This window comes from Bufo bufo, chromosome 10 (assembly GCF_905171765.1).
Source record: "Bufo bufo chromosome 10, aBufBuf1.1, whole genome shotgun sequence".
Classification (NCBI taxonomy): domain Eukaryota; kingdom Metazoa; phylum Chordata; class Amphibia; order Anura; family Bufonidae; genus Bufo; species Bufo bufo.
This window is the reverse complement of record NC_053398.1, coordinates 67,187,881-67,210,619: the sequence shown is the minus strand read 5'-3', so window position 1 is coordinate 67,210,619 and position 22,739 is coordinate 67,187,881. Positions and strand designations below refer to the sequence as shown.

General features: G+C 47.6%; 1 protein-coding gene across 2 annotated transcripts in view; it reads left to right on the top strand.

The window, feature by feature from the left end:
• GANAB (glucosidase II alpha subunit) overlaps positions 1-22,739 on the top strand; it is a 95,591-nt gene that overhangs the window by 34,803 nt on the left and 38,049 nt on the right. For both annotated transcript variants that reach the window (XM_040409011.1, XM_040409010.1), the window contains 5 exons: positions 2,125-2,209; positions 3,433-3,499; positions 19,284-19,380; positions 21,302-21,482; positions 21,574-21,727. In XM_040409011.1, coding sequence (XP_040264945.1) covers positions 2,125-2,209; positions 3,433-3,499; positions 19,284-19,380; positions 21,302-21,482; positions 21,574-21,727 — 584 coding nt within the window. The remainder of the gene's footprint in view (positions 1-2,124; positions 2,210-3,432; positions 3,500-19,283; positions 19,381-21,301; positions 21,483-21,573; positions 21,728-22,739) is intronic.

Sequence of the window (22,739 nt, the reverse complement as noted above, 5' to 3'; positions counted from 1 at the left end):
TCACAAGCGGTCCCGAACTGATCCGTACGGCCCCAATGCATTCTGAGTGGATGCGGATCCGCTCAGAATGCCTCAGTCTGGCACCGTTTGACCTCCGTTCCGCTCAGCAGGCGGACACCCGAACGCAGCTTGCAGCGTTAGGGTGTCCGCCTGTGCCGTGCGGAGCCAAACGGTTCCGTCCAGACTTACAATGTAAGTCAATGGGGACGGATCCGTTTGAAGTTGACACAATATGGTGCAATTTCAAACGGATCCGTCCCCCATTGACTTTCAATGCAAAGTCTGGACGGATCCGTCTGACTAACTTTCAGACTTAGAATTTTTTCTGAAAGATAATGCAGACGGATCCGGAACGGATCCCATCGTTTGCATTATAGGAGTGGATCCGTCTGTGCAGACACCAGACAGATCCCCTCCGAACGCAAGTGTGAAAGTAGCCTAATTCATTGTAGAACAGGTTTGCATATCCATCTATATAAAGAATAAATAAAAAATCAGTTATTGGAATAAATTTTATGGTTGCACATGTATGAAACCCATACGAGAGAGGAGGGCAAAGTTCATCAGAACCATAGAACAAAAGAAAAAAGAGGGAAAAGGAAAAAGAAAAGAAGAAAAACGAAGAGGAAGGAAAACAAAACAAAAGAACTTAAAAAAGACATTGAGAGATATTCATAACCCTGAAATCCACATATCTATTTTGGAGGACCCAACATCAGCCCTGACTAATTTATCTCCTAAGTTACGACTCCTACGAAAGGAGCACAAAGGGGGGACCCTGAATTCCTCTATATTGTCAAAACCACTGGCCAAAATCGACCAGTGTTTCCTGACAATAGAGGAAACTTGAGGACTATTGATGCTGTAATCAGTGACAAATGGAATCCTCGACATCACAGTCTTGGACCTTCTTGGGTCTCCATTCTTTATTCTGATTTTTAGTTTTACAGATACGGTCAGAGATGAGCCTCTTAGGATAGCCTCTAGTCTGAAACTTAGTGGCCATCTCTGACAATCTGAGGTCCCTAACCGGGCCTTCATCAACTATCCTAGCTACCCGTAACATTTGGCTGAGAGGAAGAGACTTGATCATTGGTCGTGGATGATGACTTTCAAACCTTACAAGAGTATTTTTGTCAGTGGGCTTCACATAAAGATCAGTGGACAACTCGTGTCTCCTGATCGAAACCTCGGAGTCGAGAAACTGCAGCTTATCATGAGTGTGTACCAAGGTAAATTTGATACTTGGGTCAATGTCATTTAAGAAAGAGTGGAAAGCCATGAGGTCCTCTGTTGCGCCCACCCATACCAAAAGAATGTCATCTATATACCGCCACCACCCCAGCACGTGGCTGAAGTGGCGGCACCCATAGATATAGGGGTGCTGCCACGTGCTGGGGTGGTGGCGCTACATAGATCCCTACAACACGAGGCAAGTTTTTTTTGTGTTTTTTTACGCATTAAAAAGTACCTCCAAAATCCACAATATTCCAAAAGACAAGCAGAGTGTTTGTTAGTTGGATTTAAATCTAGGACCCCATTGCTGCAAGGCATCAGTGCTGCCCGTTTTCCATTTTCTACTTGCCCCAAATGGGTGATTTTAGTATGTAGCTGATGCCATAGGGCATAGGCATCTTAGATGTTGGTTGGCAGTAACAAAATAAGGAGTACAGCTTTAGACATGTAGTGTAGTTATGTTGATTTGGCCCTCAAAGACTTTGCCAAGAAAAATTCAACTATTGAGGTGACAAACATATTTTATGCTTTTTTTTTTTTTTTCCTGGAAAGAATGCAGTGAGGGACACATGTGCACACACACAGCTTTGCAAGAGTAGGCAGTTATGATTTTATAGATTGAAAGTTACAGATTTTTCATGACCAAGTGTGACCTCTGTGGTTGGTTAGCGACAGTGACATTATTGTAGACAACTCAGAATGACGGCAGTAGTGATAAGAGTAGTTACCTCTACAATTACAGATATACATAGTCTTAGATGTGATATCCTGTCATCACATATCCTTCATCTTCTAATCCTTTCCCTCATCTCTACCTTGCCTCTGTTCTATATATCTCATCCCTCTGGAAGCGTCACTCCTCACCATTCGTCTTTGTTCGGCTTGTAGTGACTCAGAGAAGATGGATGAACCCACTGAAAGTAATCATGAACAGCAAGGAGAGGAAGAAGTAGCAAAAGAAGACAGCAAAAAGGTGAGAGGAGAGGTTGGAATGTGGAAAATAATTGAAAGAAAAAACTAAGATAATTAGCTGATTGTTGGAGTCACTGTACAGTGGTCCCTCAAATTGCAATATTGGTTTCCGGACGACCGTTGTATATTGAAACCATTGTAACGTGAGTAATCAGTTTCAAAGCCCCAAAATGTCATCCACGATGACAGAAAATGAAGATTTATGGAAAAAAAGCCAATAACTAAGACAACTAAAACAAGTCCTTACATGTAACAGTCAGGAATAGCTGCTAACTATAACTAATACAGCTATTTTACCAGAGAAGTGGCCTTGATTGGTTGGATATGAGGCATTGTATGTGGAGTCTAGTTTCAACTTACGATCGGTCAGAAAAGACCATATGTTAAAAATATTGTATCCTGAGGCCATTGTATCTTAAGGGACCACTGTACTTTCACACAATTAAATTCAATAAAGAATGGTGTAATTAGCACATTTTTATATCACTTTGTTTAAAAAAATAATCTGCCTGCATCGGCAAAAGTCGTAAATTCATCGCCACTAGAGGTCTCACTCGCAGTCCACTGCCTGTTAGGCCTGATCCGTGAACGTTGGGCCGTGTTCACAACTACGGCAGCAGATCTGCTGGATTTTGCCAGGTCCTGAAAAGTCTTATTCTACATTTCACCAACAGATCCTCATTTGATTTAACAAGCTTTGGCAATGATCCAGACACTTTCCGACATAAATGACGGGCTTTCGCCAGCATTTGTGCCAGATGATCGTGTAGCAGATGTGAACATGGCCTAACAGACACACAAGATGGCTCACAGGAAACTGGAAGCGTGTCAGAACTAGCTGAGCTCCCTTAGCCTGATCAAAGAACTGCTTCTGAAGAGCAGAGAGCGTCTGTGTAGTCTCATCAGCTTTCTGAGCTCACTAGAAGAAAACAAACATAGTGGGAAGTGAGGACACTGCATACAGTACTGGTGGATTACACAGATGGGAAACGCCCCCTGCTTAGGAGAGAAATACTTCTAGTTGTACAGTTGAAACAGGGACCAATATGGCTGACATTAGTAAAGCCACAAAAAAGACCTGCTCATTCAGTTATGATTCTACAATAATGCACAGCCATTATGAAAACATCTTGAGAACTCTGATATACTTTAAATGCAACATCAATTTTTATCAGTGCTTTGGTTAATCAGTATGGTAACTTTTTTTCCCTACTTGTCTTCTAGGAAGAAAAGGATGAGCCAGGAATGTGGGAAGAAACCTTTAAAACTCACACAGACAGCAAACCAAATGGTAAGGACAATAATGACTGCAAATTCAGCCTTGTTGTGTAGATGGGAAAACGCAGTGGATATCAGGCAGCATGGTCTAGCTAGTAACACTGCAGCCATCTACTTTTTTTGTAATCGAGTATTCTACCAATTAATCAGATGATTAATCGAGTACTCTAATAACAAAACTAATTAAAATAATGTTTTTGTTTATAAAAACTCATCAGCTTTCCCCCCCCCTCCCAGTGCCACCATCTCCTCCTCCTAGCAATGTTCCCAGCGCCAGTGAAATAAAATACTTACCTCTCCTGTAGGAGGCGCTGCTCCATAGCTCGTCCATCTTCTCCGTGCGCTGCACTGTCGTCCTGACGTCACACAGCGGCAGGTCATAGTGCGCGTTTATGTGCACTGTGTTCTGACAATGTGTGGGCCAGCGGGTGACTACGGAGGGTGAGTAATAGCAAGCTCTTCAATCACGCTTCGTGGTCACATGACACAAGCGAATCCAAGATGCAAAAAACTTGCCTTGAGGATTTTTTTTGTTTCGAGTTTCTCCATTCAATCGTTTCAGCCCTACTTGGTAGGTCTGAGCCCTGGTGCGGAGACTCTCCTACCTTTGCCCTCACAGAGCCCTAAAGGGGTGTAAGAGCTCAGCATTGAGTCCTCTCATTCGTTTGGCTCTGTTCAGCTTTCATCCCAGAGTGGAACACGTGGTGTACAGATTCATCCATACACTGCTCATTGGGAGAACTGAAAAGAAATGAAAGGGCACAGTGCTCAGCGTCTGCTCCTTAGTTTTAGAGGGGGTTGGGGATCTCCGCACCCTTGACCACCAGTGATTAACACTTCTGACTTGTCATTACAATATACTCTGTTGTCTCTGAACATTTTAAATGCAACTATGCCCCTAAAATATATTTAGACAGAAAGATGAGACAGGTGCTGGTCAGCTTCGTAGGAAATATCATTAACAGCAGGAGAAATTCAAGGGGCAGGATATCTCATGCTGCTCGTTTTGCATTGCTCCATATAGGGTTAACCAGGTATAAATATTAATGACTGTAGCTTTATTGTTATGCGGTAAAATCTAAACATGTATCACATACACAGTCCACACACACAGTGTGGACTGTGTATGTGATACGTGTTTGGATTTTACCGCATAACAATAAAGCTAAGTTGTTTTTTTTTTATTGGAAGCTGGACTTTAACAATTTTCGATTGAGTTGACTTACGGCCGAGTCTGGGCTATGTCCGCTCCTCCATAAGAACACAGGTGAGCGCTGCTTTTTTGTATTTTTGAAATCCTCAGGATAGGTAATCGTCAGATCGGCAGGGGTCTGACACTTGGGACCCCCACGATCAGCTGTTAGTCTGTGTCTCTTAGACTCTGTGAGTCAGTCTCTTATGCAATGTGACATGACCATACATCGGTCACATGGCCTAGTGGCAGCACAACTCTGTTCAAGTCAATGAGGCTAAGCTGGAATGTCAAGCACAGCCACTATACGATGTACAGCCCTGTGCTTGGTAAGCTCCCAGGAGGCTGTGTCCCGAAACAGGTGATCAGGGTGGTGACTGTGTATAGGTCATTAATATTATTCCCCTGATAACTCCTCTAAGCTGGAGCTGTTCTATTCACAGCAAGAGACTAAAATGTGAGTGCAGAAGTAGAACTGTCTTGGTGGCTTAAGATCAGGACACCAATGTGAGTCACAAAAAACTCTACTCAAATAACTTGGTAGTTTTTTTCCCCCCCCTTTTTGCTTTGACAGCACCCATGAAGAGACAGTCTCTTTTCCTCAAAACAGAAACCAGAATCGCTTGAAAGGAGGGAACCTCCCCTTATCCCTAGTTCTCTTTCCTCTCCTAAGGATGACAGGTGGGATTAGTATTTACAAGGAACTGCAGGGGCCCTATGGGAAATGAGGTGTAGAGGGTTGCCCTGGGCAGCATAAAACTTTCTTCTAGGAGTCACGGCTAAGTCAGGTGCCAAGTCTACTCCTCCCTGGATGCCGGTCCGTTCCCCAGTCTGTCCGCGTGGAAGTAGAGCGGTTCGCCTTGCTTTAATGCAGGCAGGTGTCAGTTTTTTTTGAAATTCCCATGTGGTGAATGCTGTAACGGGGGGAGTTAAAGATGAAAAACACACAATTTGCTGTTTTTGTAAAAAGAAAATCGCAGAATATAATACAAAACATCCTGCACGATATGATAGTAAATATGTAGATGTGCATGGCTCAGTTTATAAAGTCACAGAAAATAATGCACTAGAACAATAGATGCAAACATAATTTCTCGCCCATATTCATTGGGGTAGACAGGAACCGTGGGTATAGCCATGTCCTCTGGGAGGCGTTGACACTAGTAAAAGCTGTTAGCTCCTCCCCTGGCAGCTATACCCCCTCCAGCCTGGGGAGAGAGCTTCAGTTTTTTTCTAGTGTCAATAGGAGTTCTCCTGGGGGAGCACGCCAGCGTTGGTCCGCCACACTACCTCCTCCCCCACAAGAAGACAAGGTGGACCAGGGCAGCCTTGCTCCCCTGCATCCTGCCAGCAGAAGGGTCACCTAGGTCCGCCAAAGAGGAGACCCTCCCGCCATACTAGACTCCTGCCACTCCGGTGCCAGCTGCTGAGGAGGTGACCCTGCTGGAAAAGGTGACCTTGCGGGTCCACTTAGGGAGGGAAAAGAGGATGAAGATGAGGTGAGTACACGGGACTAGGTAAGTATGGTTAACCCTCTCCCCTTAGGCGGCATCGTTTTAAGGGTCTATAGCGTTAATAGGCACCCGGCCCCACTTATAGTAGCCCAGGACCCCTGAGGACAGGCTCCCCCTCGGCGCTGATGGTGACTTAGGCACATACAGGGTTAATTCCATGTCCCTCGGCTCACATCGGGCGGCTGAACAGGCAGGCAGGGGAGCGGATGAATCTCCTGCTCCCCGATATCAGACGCCATAATCCGCCCTTTTCGGAAACTGGTGCCAGGCGCTGCTCCGAAAAGGGTTAATGCCTGCACTGGCTGATATCTCAAACGACTCCCCCTTTTATTTCTTCTTCCTCCTCGAACAGAATGGCTGCTGGCCTCTCCCTTCTGTATTCCGGGACTGCGGAAGGTGTTCTAGGCGATCTGTCTGCGTTGCAGTCGCCTGGACGTGGACTTGATGCCTTCGGGACTGACTCTGAAGCTTCCCACCTTTCTCTCCCGAGCAAAACATCCGGAAGCTTGCGGTGTGGGCGCCGTGATTTCCCCTTGGCAGGGGTTCTCCCTCCTTTGCTTTTTCCCCCTTTCCCCCCTCCTACCCAGAGTTCTACGGAAGATCAGGATGGAGGGTATTCAGACTATCCTAGTTGCCCTGGGGATTGGCCGTTGCACGTGCTACGCCGACCTCGTTCTCCTTCTAGGAGACGTCCTTGGTCACTGCCACTCAGGGATGACCTTCTTTTGCAGAGTCCGGTCTTCCATTAGTATTTAGGCTAGGTTCACACCTGAGCGTTATACAGCGCGTTCCTACGCGCTGTAAAACGCTCAACAGGCAAAAACCAATGTTTCCCTATAGGCATGGTTCTCACCTGAGCGTTTTACAGCGCGTACGAACACGCTGTAAAAGGCTCTACGCCCCAAGAAGTACAGGAGCTTCTTTGGGGCGTATTGTGGCAGTTTTTCATTGGATGCCTCTGTGGTTAATCACACAACCGTGCGTACTACGCGCGTTTCCAAAATACAAAAACGACTGTAAAAAGCGCTTATCGAATACGCTCAGGTGTGAACCCAGCCTTAAAGCGAACCTTTCACCTCATTTTCACTTTATAAACTAGCAACAGTACCTTATAGATTATCTTCAGTGTGTTCTTATACATGTTAGTGCCGCTTTCCTGCGCTGTTTATTCTTGAAAAAATCGTCTTATAAAGTTCACATTTTCTGCTCCAACAGTCACGCAACAAGTCAAGGGGGTAGCCCTTCCCTCACCTCTGGCTGTACCTCCCCTGCCCTAACGCCGCCTCTATGGTCTGTAATTGACAGCCGGCTCAGTCGCCGGGACCGCGCTTGTGAATCCTGCGCATGCGCCGTCCTCCTCATTCGCCGCCCGTCTTTCTTGCAGACACAAGCGCGATCCTGTAACAGAATCGCGCATGCGCCGTACGCAATGCCTGCCTGTCTGCTCTCCCTCCCGTCCGCGCGCCCCACGTGATCACTGTAGACTTGCCATCTACAGTAACGCCCATATAGGAAGTCCGCCTTCCACACCCCGCGTCCTTTCCTTCCCGATGCGCTCCACATTGGAACGCATCGGCACTACCTTCCCTGGTGCGCTCCACCCACCAGCTTACATGCTGGAACTAGCGCCTCCCAGTATACCCTGCCCTCTCATCAAACACGCCTCCTCTCCCTTGTCTGCCCAAACTCACCAGCACACAGCGGCCCCTCAAGAGTCCACACCTCCCCCTGCTTCAATCCACGGAACGCATAGTAACAATCCTATAATAGAGTTCTAATGCGTTCCACTGTGGAACGCATCACAGTCATTTCCTGTGGATTCACAAGCGCGGTCCCGGCGACTGAGCCGGTTGTCAATTACAGACCATAGAGGCGGGGTTAGGGCAGGGGAGGTACAGCCAGAGGTGAGGGAAGGGATACACCCTTGACTTGTTGCATGACTGTTGGAGCAGAAAATGTGAACTTTATAAGATGATTTTTTCAAGAATAAACAGCGCAGGAAAGCGGCACTAACATGTATAAGAACACACTGAAGATAATCTATAAGGTACTGTTGCTAGTTTATAAAGTGAAAATGAGGTGAAAGGTTCGCTTTAAGGTCTCTTCGTTTGCCGGCGTGGCTATTAAGACCGCCATTCTACGCAATGAGGTTTTTCGGCGGATGTCATCCACAAGCCTGCATCGTCCGGGATCTATTCAGGACCTGGAGGTCCTTCCTGGGTTTCTGTGGAAGCCAAAATGTTCCGCCACTTAGTTTTTTCTCTCCCCACAGTCCTGTTCTTTCTACAATCAGGGTTGGACCTTGGTCTGGCCCTTAGTTCTTGAAGGGTCAGGTGTCGGCGCTTTCTATCCTTTTCCATCGCCCTCTGGCCCCACCTGGGGCATGTATGGACCTTTCTTCAGGGAGTGGCACATACGGTTCCTCTGTACCGTCCTCCTTTTACCGCCTTGGGATCTGAATTTAGTCCTCTCAACGCTCCAGGCTTCCCCTGGAGCCCTTGCAGGAGATTTCTCTGACTCCTGTCCTGGAAGGTAGTTTTTCTGGTCGCTATCACTTCCATCAGATGGCTGTCTGAGTTGGCAGCGCTCTCTGCAGAGAACCCTTCCTGGTTATTCATAGGGACAAGGTGGTTCGCCGGCTTGTCCCTTCTTTTCTTCCGAAGGTGGTCTCTGACTTCCATATTAACGAGGAAATTGTCCTTCCCTCACTGTGCCCATCTCCTTCACACCCTAAGGAAAAGGAGTTACACCATTTGGTTGTAGTCAGAGCTCTGAAGATCTATTTAGCAGCCTCCGGTTCCTTCCGCCATACGGATCCCCTTTTTGTCATTCCGGAGGGTCCTCTAAAGGGACTGGCGGCTTCCAAAGGGGCAATCGCATGCTGAATTCAGTCTACAATTGCTGAAGCATACCGTGCTTGAGGTGTCACGGCTTACTCCACCAGAGTGGTGGGTGTATCTTGGGCTCGGAGGAATCGCGCTTCAGCTACTTGTCCTCCTTACACACATTCGCAAGATTTTACCAGGTGCGTACTTTGCATCGGTGGACGCTGCCTTAGGCTGCATGGTCTTGCAGACTGTAGTTTCTTAGATGCCTGCAGGGACGATTGCTTCCAATGGGTCTGTGGTTTTTTGCTCCCTGTGAACTGCTTTTGGACGTCCCACGGTTCCTGTGTCCCCCAATGAATATCGGCAAGAAAAGGAGATTTTTGTTTAACTTACCAGTAAAATCTTTCTCACTCTTCATTGGGGGACACAGCACCCACCGTGGTGGTGTTCGACCACAGTTGGGCAGTTGCTGGTTTGAACCCCGTTGGGTCCTTTGGCATGGTTGGTGTTCCACGTTTTTTCTTTGGTTGGCTTACTTCTCCTACTGCTTGTACACAAACTGAAGTTCTCTCTCCATGCTGGGGGGGTATAGCTGCCAGGGGAGGAGCTAACAGCTTTATCTAGTGTCAACGCCTCCTAGAGGACATAGCTATACCCACGGTTCCTGTGTCCCCCAATGAAGAGCGAGAGAGATTTTACTGGTAAGTTATACAAAAATCTCCTTATTTGGACTAAGCCATCACGCTAATGATAAAATCTGAGACTTGGCCAATATAGTTTGATTAAAACACATCTGTACCCAGCGCCATGGTTTTCTCAGGTCAGGCAGGTCCTACTCTAAACCTACCTATGCAGTTGTGCATCTATATTCAGCAGATCAGACCCTGCACAGTCTCAGATTTTATCATTAGAGTGAGGGCTTAGTCCATATATTTGCATCTGTTGTACTATTGTTTTTAGTCACCTTTTAATTTTTATTTATTTCGGTATCGCTGTATTTGTATTGAGCCACAAAATGAGTGTCACTTGTCATTTTTAGCGCACAGGTCAAAACCCCAAAAACCTTGGCAGAATTATTTTTTTTCAGCCCACAAAGCATTCCCCCCATCTCCCCCCCCCCCCCCTTATATTTTACCGTAACAGTAGAACACCTCGGGAACACCTCGGGATGCTTGGGTAAGACTGGAAGTCCAATGGGAGAACCCGAGCATTAAACCAGGCACCCATGCTCTGGTTCACAGGAAAAGGTCAGAAATTGATGGAAACACCACTGACATGGTTTGGGAACAGCATGAGGACGATGTCTGGATGCATCTTGGACTCCCAGGTCACTGCTGGGAACGACGTTGTCCGAGTAGTACGCCACTTTTACAGACTGACAATAATATACATAAAGCCAAAGATAAAATCAATTTTAGAGGAAAAATAGGAAACCACCTTTCCTGTATATTTACTTGTATATAAAGTGCAAGGAAGAGGCACTCTGATACAACCTGTAGATCACACAAAGAAGGGCCTCATTCACATTGTGGTACAATTGTTCAGGTAGTGGGACTCCTACACTCATAAAGCCTATGCACTAAGTGAAAGGGCTGCCAAAAATTACAAGGGATCGGCACTCCAATGCACTCTTTATTACACATAAAGGAGGGCATCATACCCACCCTTGAAAAATTATGATTGATGGCCTGCTGGTGACCCTTAAACTATTGGAGCAAGGGCCTGCTGATCTGACCATCTAAAACATTTTGGGCGAGGGCTTGCTGATGACTCTCAAAAACATTATGAGCGAGGGCCTGCTGGTTACCCTCTAAAACATTATGGGTGAGGGCCTGCTGCTGAGCTGACCCTCTAAAACATTAGGAGCGACGGCAGCCTAATAAGTATGTTGATATGATTTGAGGAGGATGAAAAAGGGAGACTGAACCACATACCCTTTTTAGTGGTGGAAGAGGTGCATGGGAATACAGTGTATTTAATACACCATAAAAGCCACATTTAGAGTGCCTTTATATTTAGCAGCTTTCTTCTGGTGGAGTAGAGAAGTCAGGAGCAATCCAGGCCTTGTTCATTTTTATAAGAGTCAACCGGTCAGCATTTTCAGTTGACAGGCGGATGCGCTTATCAGTTATTATGCCCCCAGCAGCACTAAATACACGCTCGGACAAAACGCTGGCGGCAGGGCAGACCGCACCTCCAAGGCGTAGAGTTTGTGCCATGTGTCCAGCTTGGACACCCAATAGTTGTAAGGCACAGAGGGATCACTGAGGATGCTGACAGTCTGCTACGTACTCCTTCACCATCTTCCAAAATTTTTCCCTCCTTGTGACCCTTTGCTGCGCATCAGGTTGATGGTGCTGGCAGGGTGTCATAAAACTGTCTCAGGCCTTGGAGAGTGTTGCCCTGCCCCTGTTGGAACTGCTGTGTGTTCCCCTCGTCTCCCTCGGTTGGCCAAGGAACTACGTACTGTGCAGCCAGCGTTGTCGGCTGGAAATTTTTGGAGCAATTTTTCCACAAGGACCTTCTGGTATTGCACCATTTTGCTCGTCCTCTCCACCAGAGGAATGAGAGATTAGAAGTTCTCTTTGTAGCGGGGGTCGAGAAGGGTGAACAACCAGTAATCTGTGTTGGCCAAAATGCGTACAATGCGAGGGTCACGGGAAAGGCAGCATAACATAAAGTCAGCTATGTGTGCCAGAGTCCCAACAGTCAAGACTTTGCTGTCCTCATCAGGAGGATGATCTCAATCTCCTCATCCTCTTCCTCCTGTTCTACCCATACATGCTGAACAGATGGAATAAAACTTTCATGGGTACTACCCTCTGTAGCAGAGGCAACCGTCTCGTGCTCCTCATCATCTAATTTGTGCTGAGAAGATGAACTGAGGGTGGTTTGGCTATCACCCTTTGTACTTTCTTTCTCTATTTCCACCTCTTCCACATGCAAAGCATCTGCCTTAATTGTGAGCAGCGAGCGTTTGAGTAGATACAGAAGTGGGATGGTTACGCTGATAATAGCATTATCGCCGCTCACCATCTGTGTTGATTCCTCAAAGTTGCGTAAAACCTCAGAGGTCATACATAAATGCCCACTCGTCGCTTGTGAACAGCGGAAGTTGACTGGAAAGGCGACTACTATGTTGCAGCCAGTATTACACTACTGCCGTCTGCTGCTCACAAAGCCTGGCCAACATGTGGAATGTGGAGTTTCAGCTCGTGCTCATGTCACATAACAGTCGGTGAGTTGGCAATTGCAAGCGCTGCTGCAGCGTTGCAAGACCGGCGGAAGCTGTCGATGACTTGCGGAAATGGGCACACACGCGGCGCACCTTCACCAGTAGCTCAGGCAAATTGGGGTAGGTTTTGAGAAACCGCTGAACCACTAGGTTGAACAAGTGGGCTAGGCATGGTATGTGTGTGAGCTTGCCGAGCTCCAAAGCCGCCACCAAGTTACGGCCATTATCTGACACAGCCATGCCTGGTTGTAGGTTGAGTGGAGAGAGCCACAGCTCAGTCTGGTCCCTTATCCCCTGCCACAGCTCTGCGGCGGTGTGCTGTTTGTCACCTAGGCAGATCAGTTTAAGCACGGCCTGTTGCCGCTTCCCCACTGCAGTGCTACACTGCTTTCAGCTACTGACTGATGGCTGACTGGTGCTGCAAGATGATAATTCAGAGGTGGAAGTGGAGGAGTAGGCAGAGGAGGAGGATAAGTGGGGTTGCAGCCACTAACTTAGATGGTGGCGGAAACCCTGATTGAAGTAGGGCCTGCAATCCTTGGCGTCGGTAGCAGCTGTGACATCCCAGGGTACAACTCTCTCCCGGCCTCCACAACGTTCACCCAGTGTGCTGTCAGGGAAATGTAGCGTCTCTGGCCAAAAGCACTTGTCCATGTGTGAGTAGTTAAGTGGACCTTCCCAATAACTGCGTTGGTCAGGGCATGGGTGATGTTATGGGACACATGCTGGTGTAAGGCTGGGACTGCACATCGTGAAAAATACTGGCAGCTGGGGACAGAGTAACGCGGGACGGCCACCACCATCAGGCAGAAAGCCTGTGTCCGCAAGCCTAAATGGCAACTTTTCCAGGGCCCGCAATTTGGAAAAGTGCGCATTTAGTGCTATGGCCGGTGGGTGGCTGGGTATTTGCGTTTTCGTTCAAAGGCCTGGGCTATAGACATCTGTACGCTGCGCTGGGACACAGAAGTGGATGTGCTAGATGATGGTGCTTGCGAAGGTCCAGGTGCAGGGCGGGAGATTGGCCAGCATGTAACACAGGGGAAGAGGAGGCAGTGGTGTAACCTGCAGACACAGATTGTGGACCCAGGCGTTCGGCCCACTTGTTGGGGTGCTTGGATGCCATGTGGCGGATCATGCTGGTGGGGGTGAGGTTGCTAGTGTTCACACCCCTGCTCATTTTGGTACGGCACAGGTTGCAAATGACAAATCTTTTATCGTCCGCACTTTCCTCAAAAAGAGCGCCAGACTGCGGAACACCTACCCCTTGGCAAGGGAGATTGCCGAAAGGGGGTGCTCCGGGGAACAGTTGCCCCTTTTGCCACCCCACTTCCAGCCTGTTGCGGACTCCTCCCCCTCTGTACTGCTGTCCTCGCTCGCCTTGCCACCTTCCCAGGTTGGGTCAGTGACTTCGTCCACCTCTTCCTCTTCCACTTCCTCACTCTAGTTATGCTCCTGACTTGTTGACCTAACAACAACCTCAGTTATTGACAACTGTCTCCTCCTCATCAACCTCTTGAGACACTAATTGTGGTTGACTTATTGGCAACTGTGTATCATAATAATCATCCTCCACCTCGTGAAACACTAATTGCCGTCATCTTGTGACTGTGGATGCTCAAGAGTTTTGGAATCAGGGCACAAGATCTCCTCATGTCCCTCTTCAAACGGCCTTGGTGAGAGGGCCAAATCAAGGAATGGCGCTGAAAAGAGCTCCTCGGAATATCAGAGTGTGGGATCACTTGTTTGCCAAGACTCTCCATGGTGGGAGGAAGGAGGATCATGGTGAGGATTCTGTTGACCAGACTCTTGGCTACTGAGACTGGACTTTGTGGAAGACAGGGTTGTGCTTAACCGACTGGAAGCATTCTCTGCTGCAATCCAACCGACCACCTGGTCGCGCTCGTCTGACTTCGAGAGTGGTGTCCTGCGCCGCCCTGCAAACTGGGACATGAAGCTAGGTATCATGGATGAGTGTGTATCTTGTGCTCTGGCAGCAGGCACAGTTTCACCTCGCCCAGGGCCATGGCCTCTGCGTGCAACATCAGCAGCACGGCCACTTCCCCGTTCCTTACTTGTTCGCCTTGTGCATATTAAATGGTGTATATTTGCTTCTGACTGCTAGTAAGATGTTATAGGTACTTAGGTATGATGTACACCAATAATAGCATATATAAAGGTTATAAATAAATAAATAGATATATATAGGCTTTTGAAAAAATGTGGATGCAGCACACTGTAGGTTGCTGGTGCAAAATCAGGCCAATGTGAACCGGCACCTAGGACCAATGTAATGTAGAAATGAAAGAAGGCCAGCAGCACACCACTGATTTCAATGGAAAACGTGTAGTTTATTCACCCGAAGTCAGCAGCGACGTTTCAACAGCTTGTTGCTGTCTTTCTCAAGCTATGAGAGAGCTTGAGAAAGACAGCAACAAGCTGTTGAAACGTCGCTGCTGACTTCGGGTGAATAAACTACACGTTTTCTGTTGAAATCCGTGGTGTGCTGCTGGCCTTCTTTCTTTCATTTCTAGATATATATATATAGATAGATAGATAGATAGATAGAGAGAGATCCGTTTTTGCTGGGCATAAAATTTCCAATAGATGGTTCCACAAAAACTGAATGGATACGGAAGACATATGGAGTACTTTCCGTATGTGTTCAGTTTTTTTTTTGCGGACCCATTGACTTGAATGGAGCCACGGAACGTGATTTGCGGGCAATAATAGGACACGTTCTATCTTTGAACGGGAAATATGGAATGCACACGGAGACGCTTCCGTTTTTCTTGCTGACCCATTGAAATGAATGGTTCAGTATAAGTAACGCATACTGAACAAATAAAGCGGCCAGTATACTGAACGCAACAAACGTTTGTGTGCATGAGCCCTTAAAGTGGTTATCCAGGAATTTAATATTGATGACCTATCCAGAGGATAAGTCTTCAATATCAGATTGGTGGGGATCTAACACCCAGGACCCCCACTGATCAGCTTTTAGAAGGTGCCAGGGCTGTGTGAGCATCAAGGCCAGTGACATCACTGTATATCAGTCACGTGGCCTAGTTGCAGTTTGGGCCCATTCAAGTCAATGGGGCTGAACGTCAATACCAAGCACCGCCACAATACGATGTAAAGCTCTGTTTTTGTAAGCACTTGGGAGACAGAGCTCCGGTGAGCGCTGCAGTTTCCCAAAACAACTGATTGGCTGGGTGCTTGGACTCTGACCCCTTTGGATGTAATATGGATGACCTAACCTGTGGATAGGTCATCAATTGTTTTCCTGGATAACCCCTTTAAACTGGAGCCACATTTCCGCATAACAGGGCATCCAAGGGTTAAAATATATTTCTTCAGCAGGTAAACCAATCCAGAAAGATGAATCTCCTTGGGATCTGAATGCAGCTCTCAATCAGTAGCCAGGTGGATTAGGCAGGCTCGCTAGCATACTCCTTGGGGTGCATTTCAATAGATCAGTAGCTACTTCCTGGGCAGAAAGGGCCTGTGCAAATTTGTAATGCAGCCACTTGGAGTTCACCTCACACTTTTTTTTTTTTTTCAAGCATTACAGGCCACAGCTTCCTTCTAATGGTGGATTAGCATGTGGGAGGAAGGTACTTCAGGCTGTAGTGCTACCCTAGCTTTATATTCTTGTCTACTCTCCATGGGTGCTGTCATAAGGCAAATGGTAAAATTAAGATTACACATACTAGTAGTTGATTTTCCCTGAGCCTATAACAGCACCCATTTTTTTTTTTTCATTTTTCCTAAGTTTAGAAAAAAGGTATGTATGTATGTGTGTGTGTATAGATAGATATACAATAATGTACTTGGTTCTAGGGTTGGGCGATAACAAAAATAGGAGACGTTATACTGACATATGGGGGCAGCCACGAGGTGACGTTATACTGACATATGGGGGCAGCCAATAAAACAATGTCTTCTTGTTGGTCATGTCATGCATGGGGGAGTGGGGAGGGACTCATGATGACTCATTCCCTAATGCCTGCTATTTCAATGTGCAGTAGTGCGGTGCAGCTTGCAGGAAGGAGTAGGCCAGAGTCAGACAGGGCCGCAGTAGAACACATACATGGTCACCATTATAGGCAGACATTACACCTTTATTCACTCTGGTCGGGGCGGCTGTAATATATGTTAGGGTCTCTCTCTCCACTCGCAGGCGAAGTTGTGAACTCTGTGGGGTCGGTCTAGGAGTATCTTGAGACTTTCCTGCCACTCGCTCTGATTCAGACGTTGGTGGGCGGAGACTTCATTATGGGAGCGAGGAGGAGTCGGGGGCGGCCGCTGCGGGCATTAATTGTATTGGTGGTATGCAAACATTCAGTGGCGGGCAGCCGCGGACGCAGATTTTGAAGTAGTCAGCGCACCTGACCGCTTCTATGACGTCACAAAATACTGTGGTTTTTAGGAAACGGCGAAATTGCCACATCGCTGTTTCCTAAAACCGCGGTATATCGCCAAGACCGATATGTCGCCCAACCCTACTTGGTTCTTGGAAAAGACTAAGGATAAGGGGATGTTCCCACCTCTTAAGAGATTCCAGTTTCTTGTCCTGGGGAAGAGGTGGTCTTCATGTGTGCGGTCATAGACTCTAAACCAATTATTAGTAAGTATAATCTAGATTTTTCCAATGGTCATAGTTTGAAGGTGTGAGTCGCTGTAGAGCTTTAGCCTCAGTGCTCTTGTATGCTAGGACTTGCGATGCACTAATCAGTAAGGCTTTGGTAATATCTCCCTCTGCCTCAATAATAGCAGTGGAGCGCCTCTACGTTGCCAAGGGGCCAGGCTTTAAAAGTTGGTCTGGTCCTTTGAGATGGAGCTTTTTAAGTCTGTTGGAGCAGAGGTCAGAGAGATTCCATCTTTACTTACTCTGGTCAAACCTTCTTATCTTTTACATTGAAAAGATATTACAGGAGGACATTGGGTGTGGTTTGCTGTGTATAAATAGTCTTTGTAGAGTGTTTCACTTTGCCACCTGTACCAAATACTGGCGCTTTTCTGTTTGTATTGCTTTTATTGAATTGGTTATGTGTGGTTGAATTCTTAGGCTACTTTCACACTGGCGTTTCAGGGTCCGCCTGTGAGATCCGTTTCAAGGCTCTCACAAGCGGCCCCAAACGGATCGGTTAGCCCCAATGCATTCTGAATGGATGCGGATCCATTCAGAATGCATCAGTTTGGCTCCGTTCCGCCTCCATTCCGCTCTGGAGGCGAACACCAAAACGCTGCTTGCGGAGCCAAACGGATCCGTCCTGACTTACAATGTAAGTCAATGGGGACGGATCCGTTTACATTTACACAATATTGGTGCAATTGTAAACGGATCCGTCCCCCATTGACTTTCAATGTAAAGTCAGGAGTCCCTATTAATATACCATCGGATCGGAGTTTTCTCCAATCCGATGGTATATTTTAATTTGAAGCGTCCCCATCACCATGGGAGGAACGCCTCTGTTAGAATATACTGTCGGATCTGAGTTTTCACAATCTAACTCAAATCCGATGGTATATTCTAACACAGAGGCGTTCCCATAGTGATTGGAACGCTTCAAGTTAGAATATACTAAGAACTGTGTACATAACTGCCCCCTGCTGCCTGGCAGCACCCGATCTCTTACAGGGGGCTGTGATCCGCACAATTAACCCCTCAGGTGCCGCACCTGAGGGGTTAATTGTGCGGATCTCAGCCCCTGTAAGAGATCGGCTGCTGACAGGCAGCAGGGGCCAGACCCCCCTCTCTCCCCAGTATTAAAAGCATCGGTGGCCAGTGCGCCCCTCCCTCCTCAGTATTAAAAGCATTGGTGGCAGTGGCCACAGGCTAACAACCCCCCTGCATCGCACAGACCTGTCACTTGCCAGTAGGAGGAGCGCCGGCCACAGACAGCGCATGTAAGTATAAGCTAAGTAACCATGGCAGCCAGGACTGCAGTAGCGTCCTGGCTGCCATGGTAACCGACCGGAGCCCCAGCGATTAAACTGGGACTCCGATCGGAAATGCCGCTCCGCTGCCACCAATGATGGGGGGGGGGGGGGCGGCTGGGTTGTTAGCCTGTGGCCACTTCCACCAATGCTTTTAATACTGGGGAAGGAGGGGGGTCTGCCTGGCAGCACCCGATCAGGGGCTGAGATCCGCACAATTAACCCCTCAGGTGCGGCACCTGAGGGATTAATTGTGCGGATCACAGCCCCCTGTAAGAGACCAGGTGCTGCCAGGCAGCAGGGGGCAGTTATGTACACAGTTCTTAGTATATTCTAACTTGAAGCGTCCCCATGACCATGGGAACACCTCTGTGTTAGAATATACTGTCGGAGCTGAGTTTTCAGATAGTGAAAACTCAATCTGAAAAAGCTGTTAGGCACACGGATCCGAACTGAACGGATACCATTGTTTGCATTTATAGGTGCGGTTCCGTCTGTGCAGATACCAGACGGATCCGCACCTAGCGCAGGTGTGAAAGTAGACTTACATGCAACTAAGGGTACTTTCACACTTTCGTTTTTCTTTTCCGGCACGGAGTTCCGTCAAAAGAGCTGAATGCCGGAAAAGAACTGATCAGGTATATCTCCATGCATTCTGAATGGAGAGCATTCCGTTCAGGATGTCTTCAGTTCAGTCATTTTGTTTGATCAGGCAAAAGATAAAACCGCAGCATGCTACGGTTTTATTTCCGGCCAAAAAAACTGAAGACTTGCCTGAATGCCGAATCCGGCATTATTTTTCCATAGGAATGTATTCAAAATACCGGAATGCCCATGCGCAGAACGAAAAAAAAAAGGTGAAAAAAAAAAAATGCCGCAATCCTTTTGCCGGATGACACCGGAAAGTCGGATCCGGCATTTCAATGCGTTTTTAAGACTGATCAGGATCCTGATCAGTCTTACAAATGCTATCAGTTGGCATATGTTTTGGGGGTTCCGGCAGGCAGTTTTGGCGACGGAACTGCTTGTCGGATCACTCTGCTGCAAGTGGGAAAGTAGCCTAACTTTGACTTGTATATGTCATGCAGGTCCTTCTTCGGTGGGTCTTGATTTCTCTTTACCGGGATTTGAACATGTATATGGGATTCCAGAGCATGCTGACAACCTAAGACTACGGACAACAGAGTAAGAATATTTTTTTTTTTTTTTTTTTTGTGTGTGTGTTTTTCTGCCATTATTACATTAGACATATGTTTCAAGTCATTAGCCGATCAGTGTGGTTGCATGGGCCTAAATGTGGTGTGCCTGACATCCGCCATTATTTTGCATACATCTTTGAGACCAATTACAGGGGTGTGGAATTCCTATCGCCCGACGCCCGGGACATGCAGTTCCGGGCGCCGGGCAGGTAGTTTGTGCAGGCAGCTTAGCCCTGCGGGCAAGTAGCAGGGCTAGGGTTGCGCCGGGTTTTCCTCTAATACACAGCCCGGTGCAGCAAGTCCGGGCTGCTTACCGCAGTGTTAGGCTACTTTCACACTAGCGTTCGGGTGTCCGCTCGTGCGCACCGTTTGAAGGGGCTCACGAGCGGCCCCGAACGCATCCGTCTGGCCCCAATGCATTCTCAGTGGAGGCGGATCCACTGAGAATGCATCCGCCTGCCAGCGTTCAGCCTCCGCTCCGCTCAGTGAGCGGACACCTGAACGCTGCTTGCAGCGTTCGGGTGTCCGCCTTGCCGTGCGGAGGCGAGCGGATCCGTCCAGACTTACAATGTAAGTCAATGGGGACGGATCCGCTTGAAGATGACACTATATGGCTCAATCTTCAAGCGGATCTGTTCCCCATTGACTTTCAATGTAAAGTCTGAACGGATCCGCTCAGGCTACTTTCACACTTAGAAAATTTTCTAAGTTTTAATGCAGACGCATCCGTTCTGAACGGATGCGAACGTCTGCATTATCGGAGCGGATCCGTCTGATGAAACATCAGACGGATCCGCTCTGAACGCTAGTGTGAAAGTAGCCTTATCAGCGCTCCTGTGCAGGCCGGAAGTCGGGCGCCGCGGGCCGGAAGTCAGCTCCCAGCGGAGGCACAAGTTAGTCAGCGGCTGTAGTAGGAGCTCCTGACATGGTGGCAGCCCATGCCGTGATAGATAGCCCAGCAGGTAGTGTGTGTGGTGACTGCTCTGGGTCAGCTATGCTCTGCTGTCAGGCTGCCGCTCTGCTTCTTCTCCCTGGCATTGAAGTGTCAATAGGAGTGCTGCCAGGTTCCAACTTCCAGCCACTCACCCTCCATGAATAGGGGGGGACGGGGACTTCCCCATACTAATGTCTCCCTCTTGCCCCCATACAGTATAACGTCACCTTGGGGCTGCCCTAGTGCCCCATACAGTAGAACGTCACCAAGCGGCTGCCCCCGCACAGTATGTCACCCTGTGGCCCCTGCCCCCATACAGTATAACATCACCCTGTGGCCCCTGCCCCCATACAGTATAACATCACCCTGTGGCCCCCGCCCCCATACAATATAACGTCTCCCTGTGGCCCCCGCCCCCATACAGTATAACATCTCCCTGTGGCCCCCGCCCCCATACAGCATAACGTCTCCTTGTGGCCCCTGCCCCATACAGCATGACATCTCCTTGTGGCCCTGCCCCCATACAGCATAACGTCTCCTTGTGGCCCTTCCCCCATACAGCATAACGTCTCCTTGTGGCCCTTCCCCCATACAGCATAACGTCTCCTTGTGGCCCCCGCCCCATACAGCATAACGTCTCCTTGTGGCCCCCGCCCCATACAGTATAACATCGCCTTGTGGCCCCCGCCCCCATACAGTATAACGTTAGTATAAGTTCAGGACAAGTAGATGGTCATGAGGGACAAGTAGATTGAGCCCCCACTTTAGTCCTTCGACAAGTAGTTTTTATTTTTTTTATTTCCACACCCCTGCAATTAAAAACGCAATACCTTAAAACCTCATTCGACACAGCTTGTCAAAATTGCATGGAAAATTGGCCTCTTGAAGGTGGTCTTATAAAATATTGCCAGTATGTACAATATATGGAAGACCTGAAAATGTTACATGTAGTCATGCAGTTTCATCTTTGTAGGAACACAGACCCTTATCGGCTCTATAACCTGGACGTGTTTCAGTATGAGCTGTATAACACCATGGCTTTATATGGCTCTGTCCCCCTCTTGTTGGCTCACAATGTTCAGCGCACATTAGGTATTTTCTGGCTCAACGCCGCAGAGACTTGGGTGGATATCAGCTCTAACACAGCTGGCAAGGTGAGCACATTGGGTTGGGGTAGGAGTTGTAACGTTAATATGAGGGGAACTGGCTAGCTGCTAATATCTTGTATTCTTATAAAAATTACAGACTCTGCTTACCAAGATGTTGCAGTACATTCAGGGAGGCGATGAGACCCCTCAGACAGATGTGCATTGGATGTCAGAAAGTGGGATCATTGACGTGTTCATTTTACTTGGGCCTTCACCAAGCGATGTCTTTAAGCAGTATGGCAGTCTCACAGGTATTTAAATGTACACCTTTGTATTTTGTGATATTCGAAAAGACTACTTAAAATGGCTTCTTCCAGAAACTCTTGCTATTGCCATTCACCCATTTTCACTTGAATAAGGCTGAGCTGCAATACCAGACAAAGCCCATGGACAAGAATGGTACTGCTCCTAGAATAAAGCTGCTTGGTGGATTTTGGAATGTCATACAACCAGCGTTGCCGTTTCTCTGGGAATGCCTGTCTCTTGGTAAAAAGGATGAGCATGAAAAACTGGAATAGAGGATGGAGCATTAATTAAATGCAAGGAAGATTGATTCATTTTGACTGCTCACACCTTACCCTTTTTCATTCCTGACCATTTCCTTTAGAGTATATGTAGCTCAGACAAGGAGACCAACTTTTCCTGCTATTTTGGTGTAAGAGTTCTCTCAGTTGCCGTTTGCAACAACTGATGGTACCAAGCAATAGTGGACTCCAGACTTTATGGCACTTGCCATGCTTTTTATTCTTGCAAAATGAAAGTATGTTCCAGTAGCTGTCCAGTCAGCAGGAAAAGGGCATCTTGTATTAGTCAGTTTCATCTAGACTCTGACCAGGTGTACTGCACAAAAATAAAAGAACTGAAACATGGTTATCCAGAAAATGTCAAGTTTAAAGGGGTTCTCTGGGAGCAGGCTATTGGTGACCTGCCCCCAGAGCATAGATCAGATTGGTAGGGGTTTAACTTTAGTAACCCCCCAATAACCAGCTGTTTTAAGGCAGTGGCCTCTTCATGGTTTTCATGGGGCCATCTACTTGGTAGCAACGGTCAGAGCATTTCAATTTCATTCTGGACACTTGAATGGGAGAGTTTGACTTCTGCCAATCTGACTTTGATGGCTTATCCTGAGCATAGCCCATCAGAATCAAAATGACAAAAAAAAAAACTTTTATCAAACGTCCAGCATGGATTGCGGGTAAGAGGCCCAAAGTTTTATCATCTAAGTCAACTTTTTGCACCTTTTTTCTTTCCCCTATGCCATAT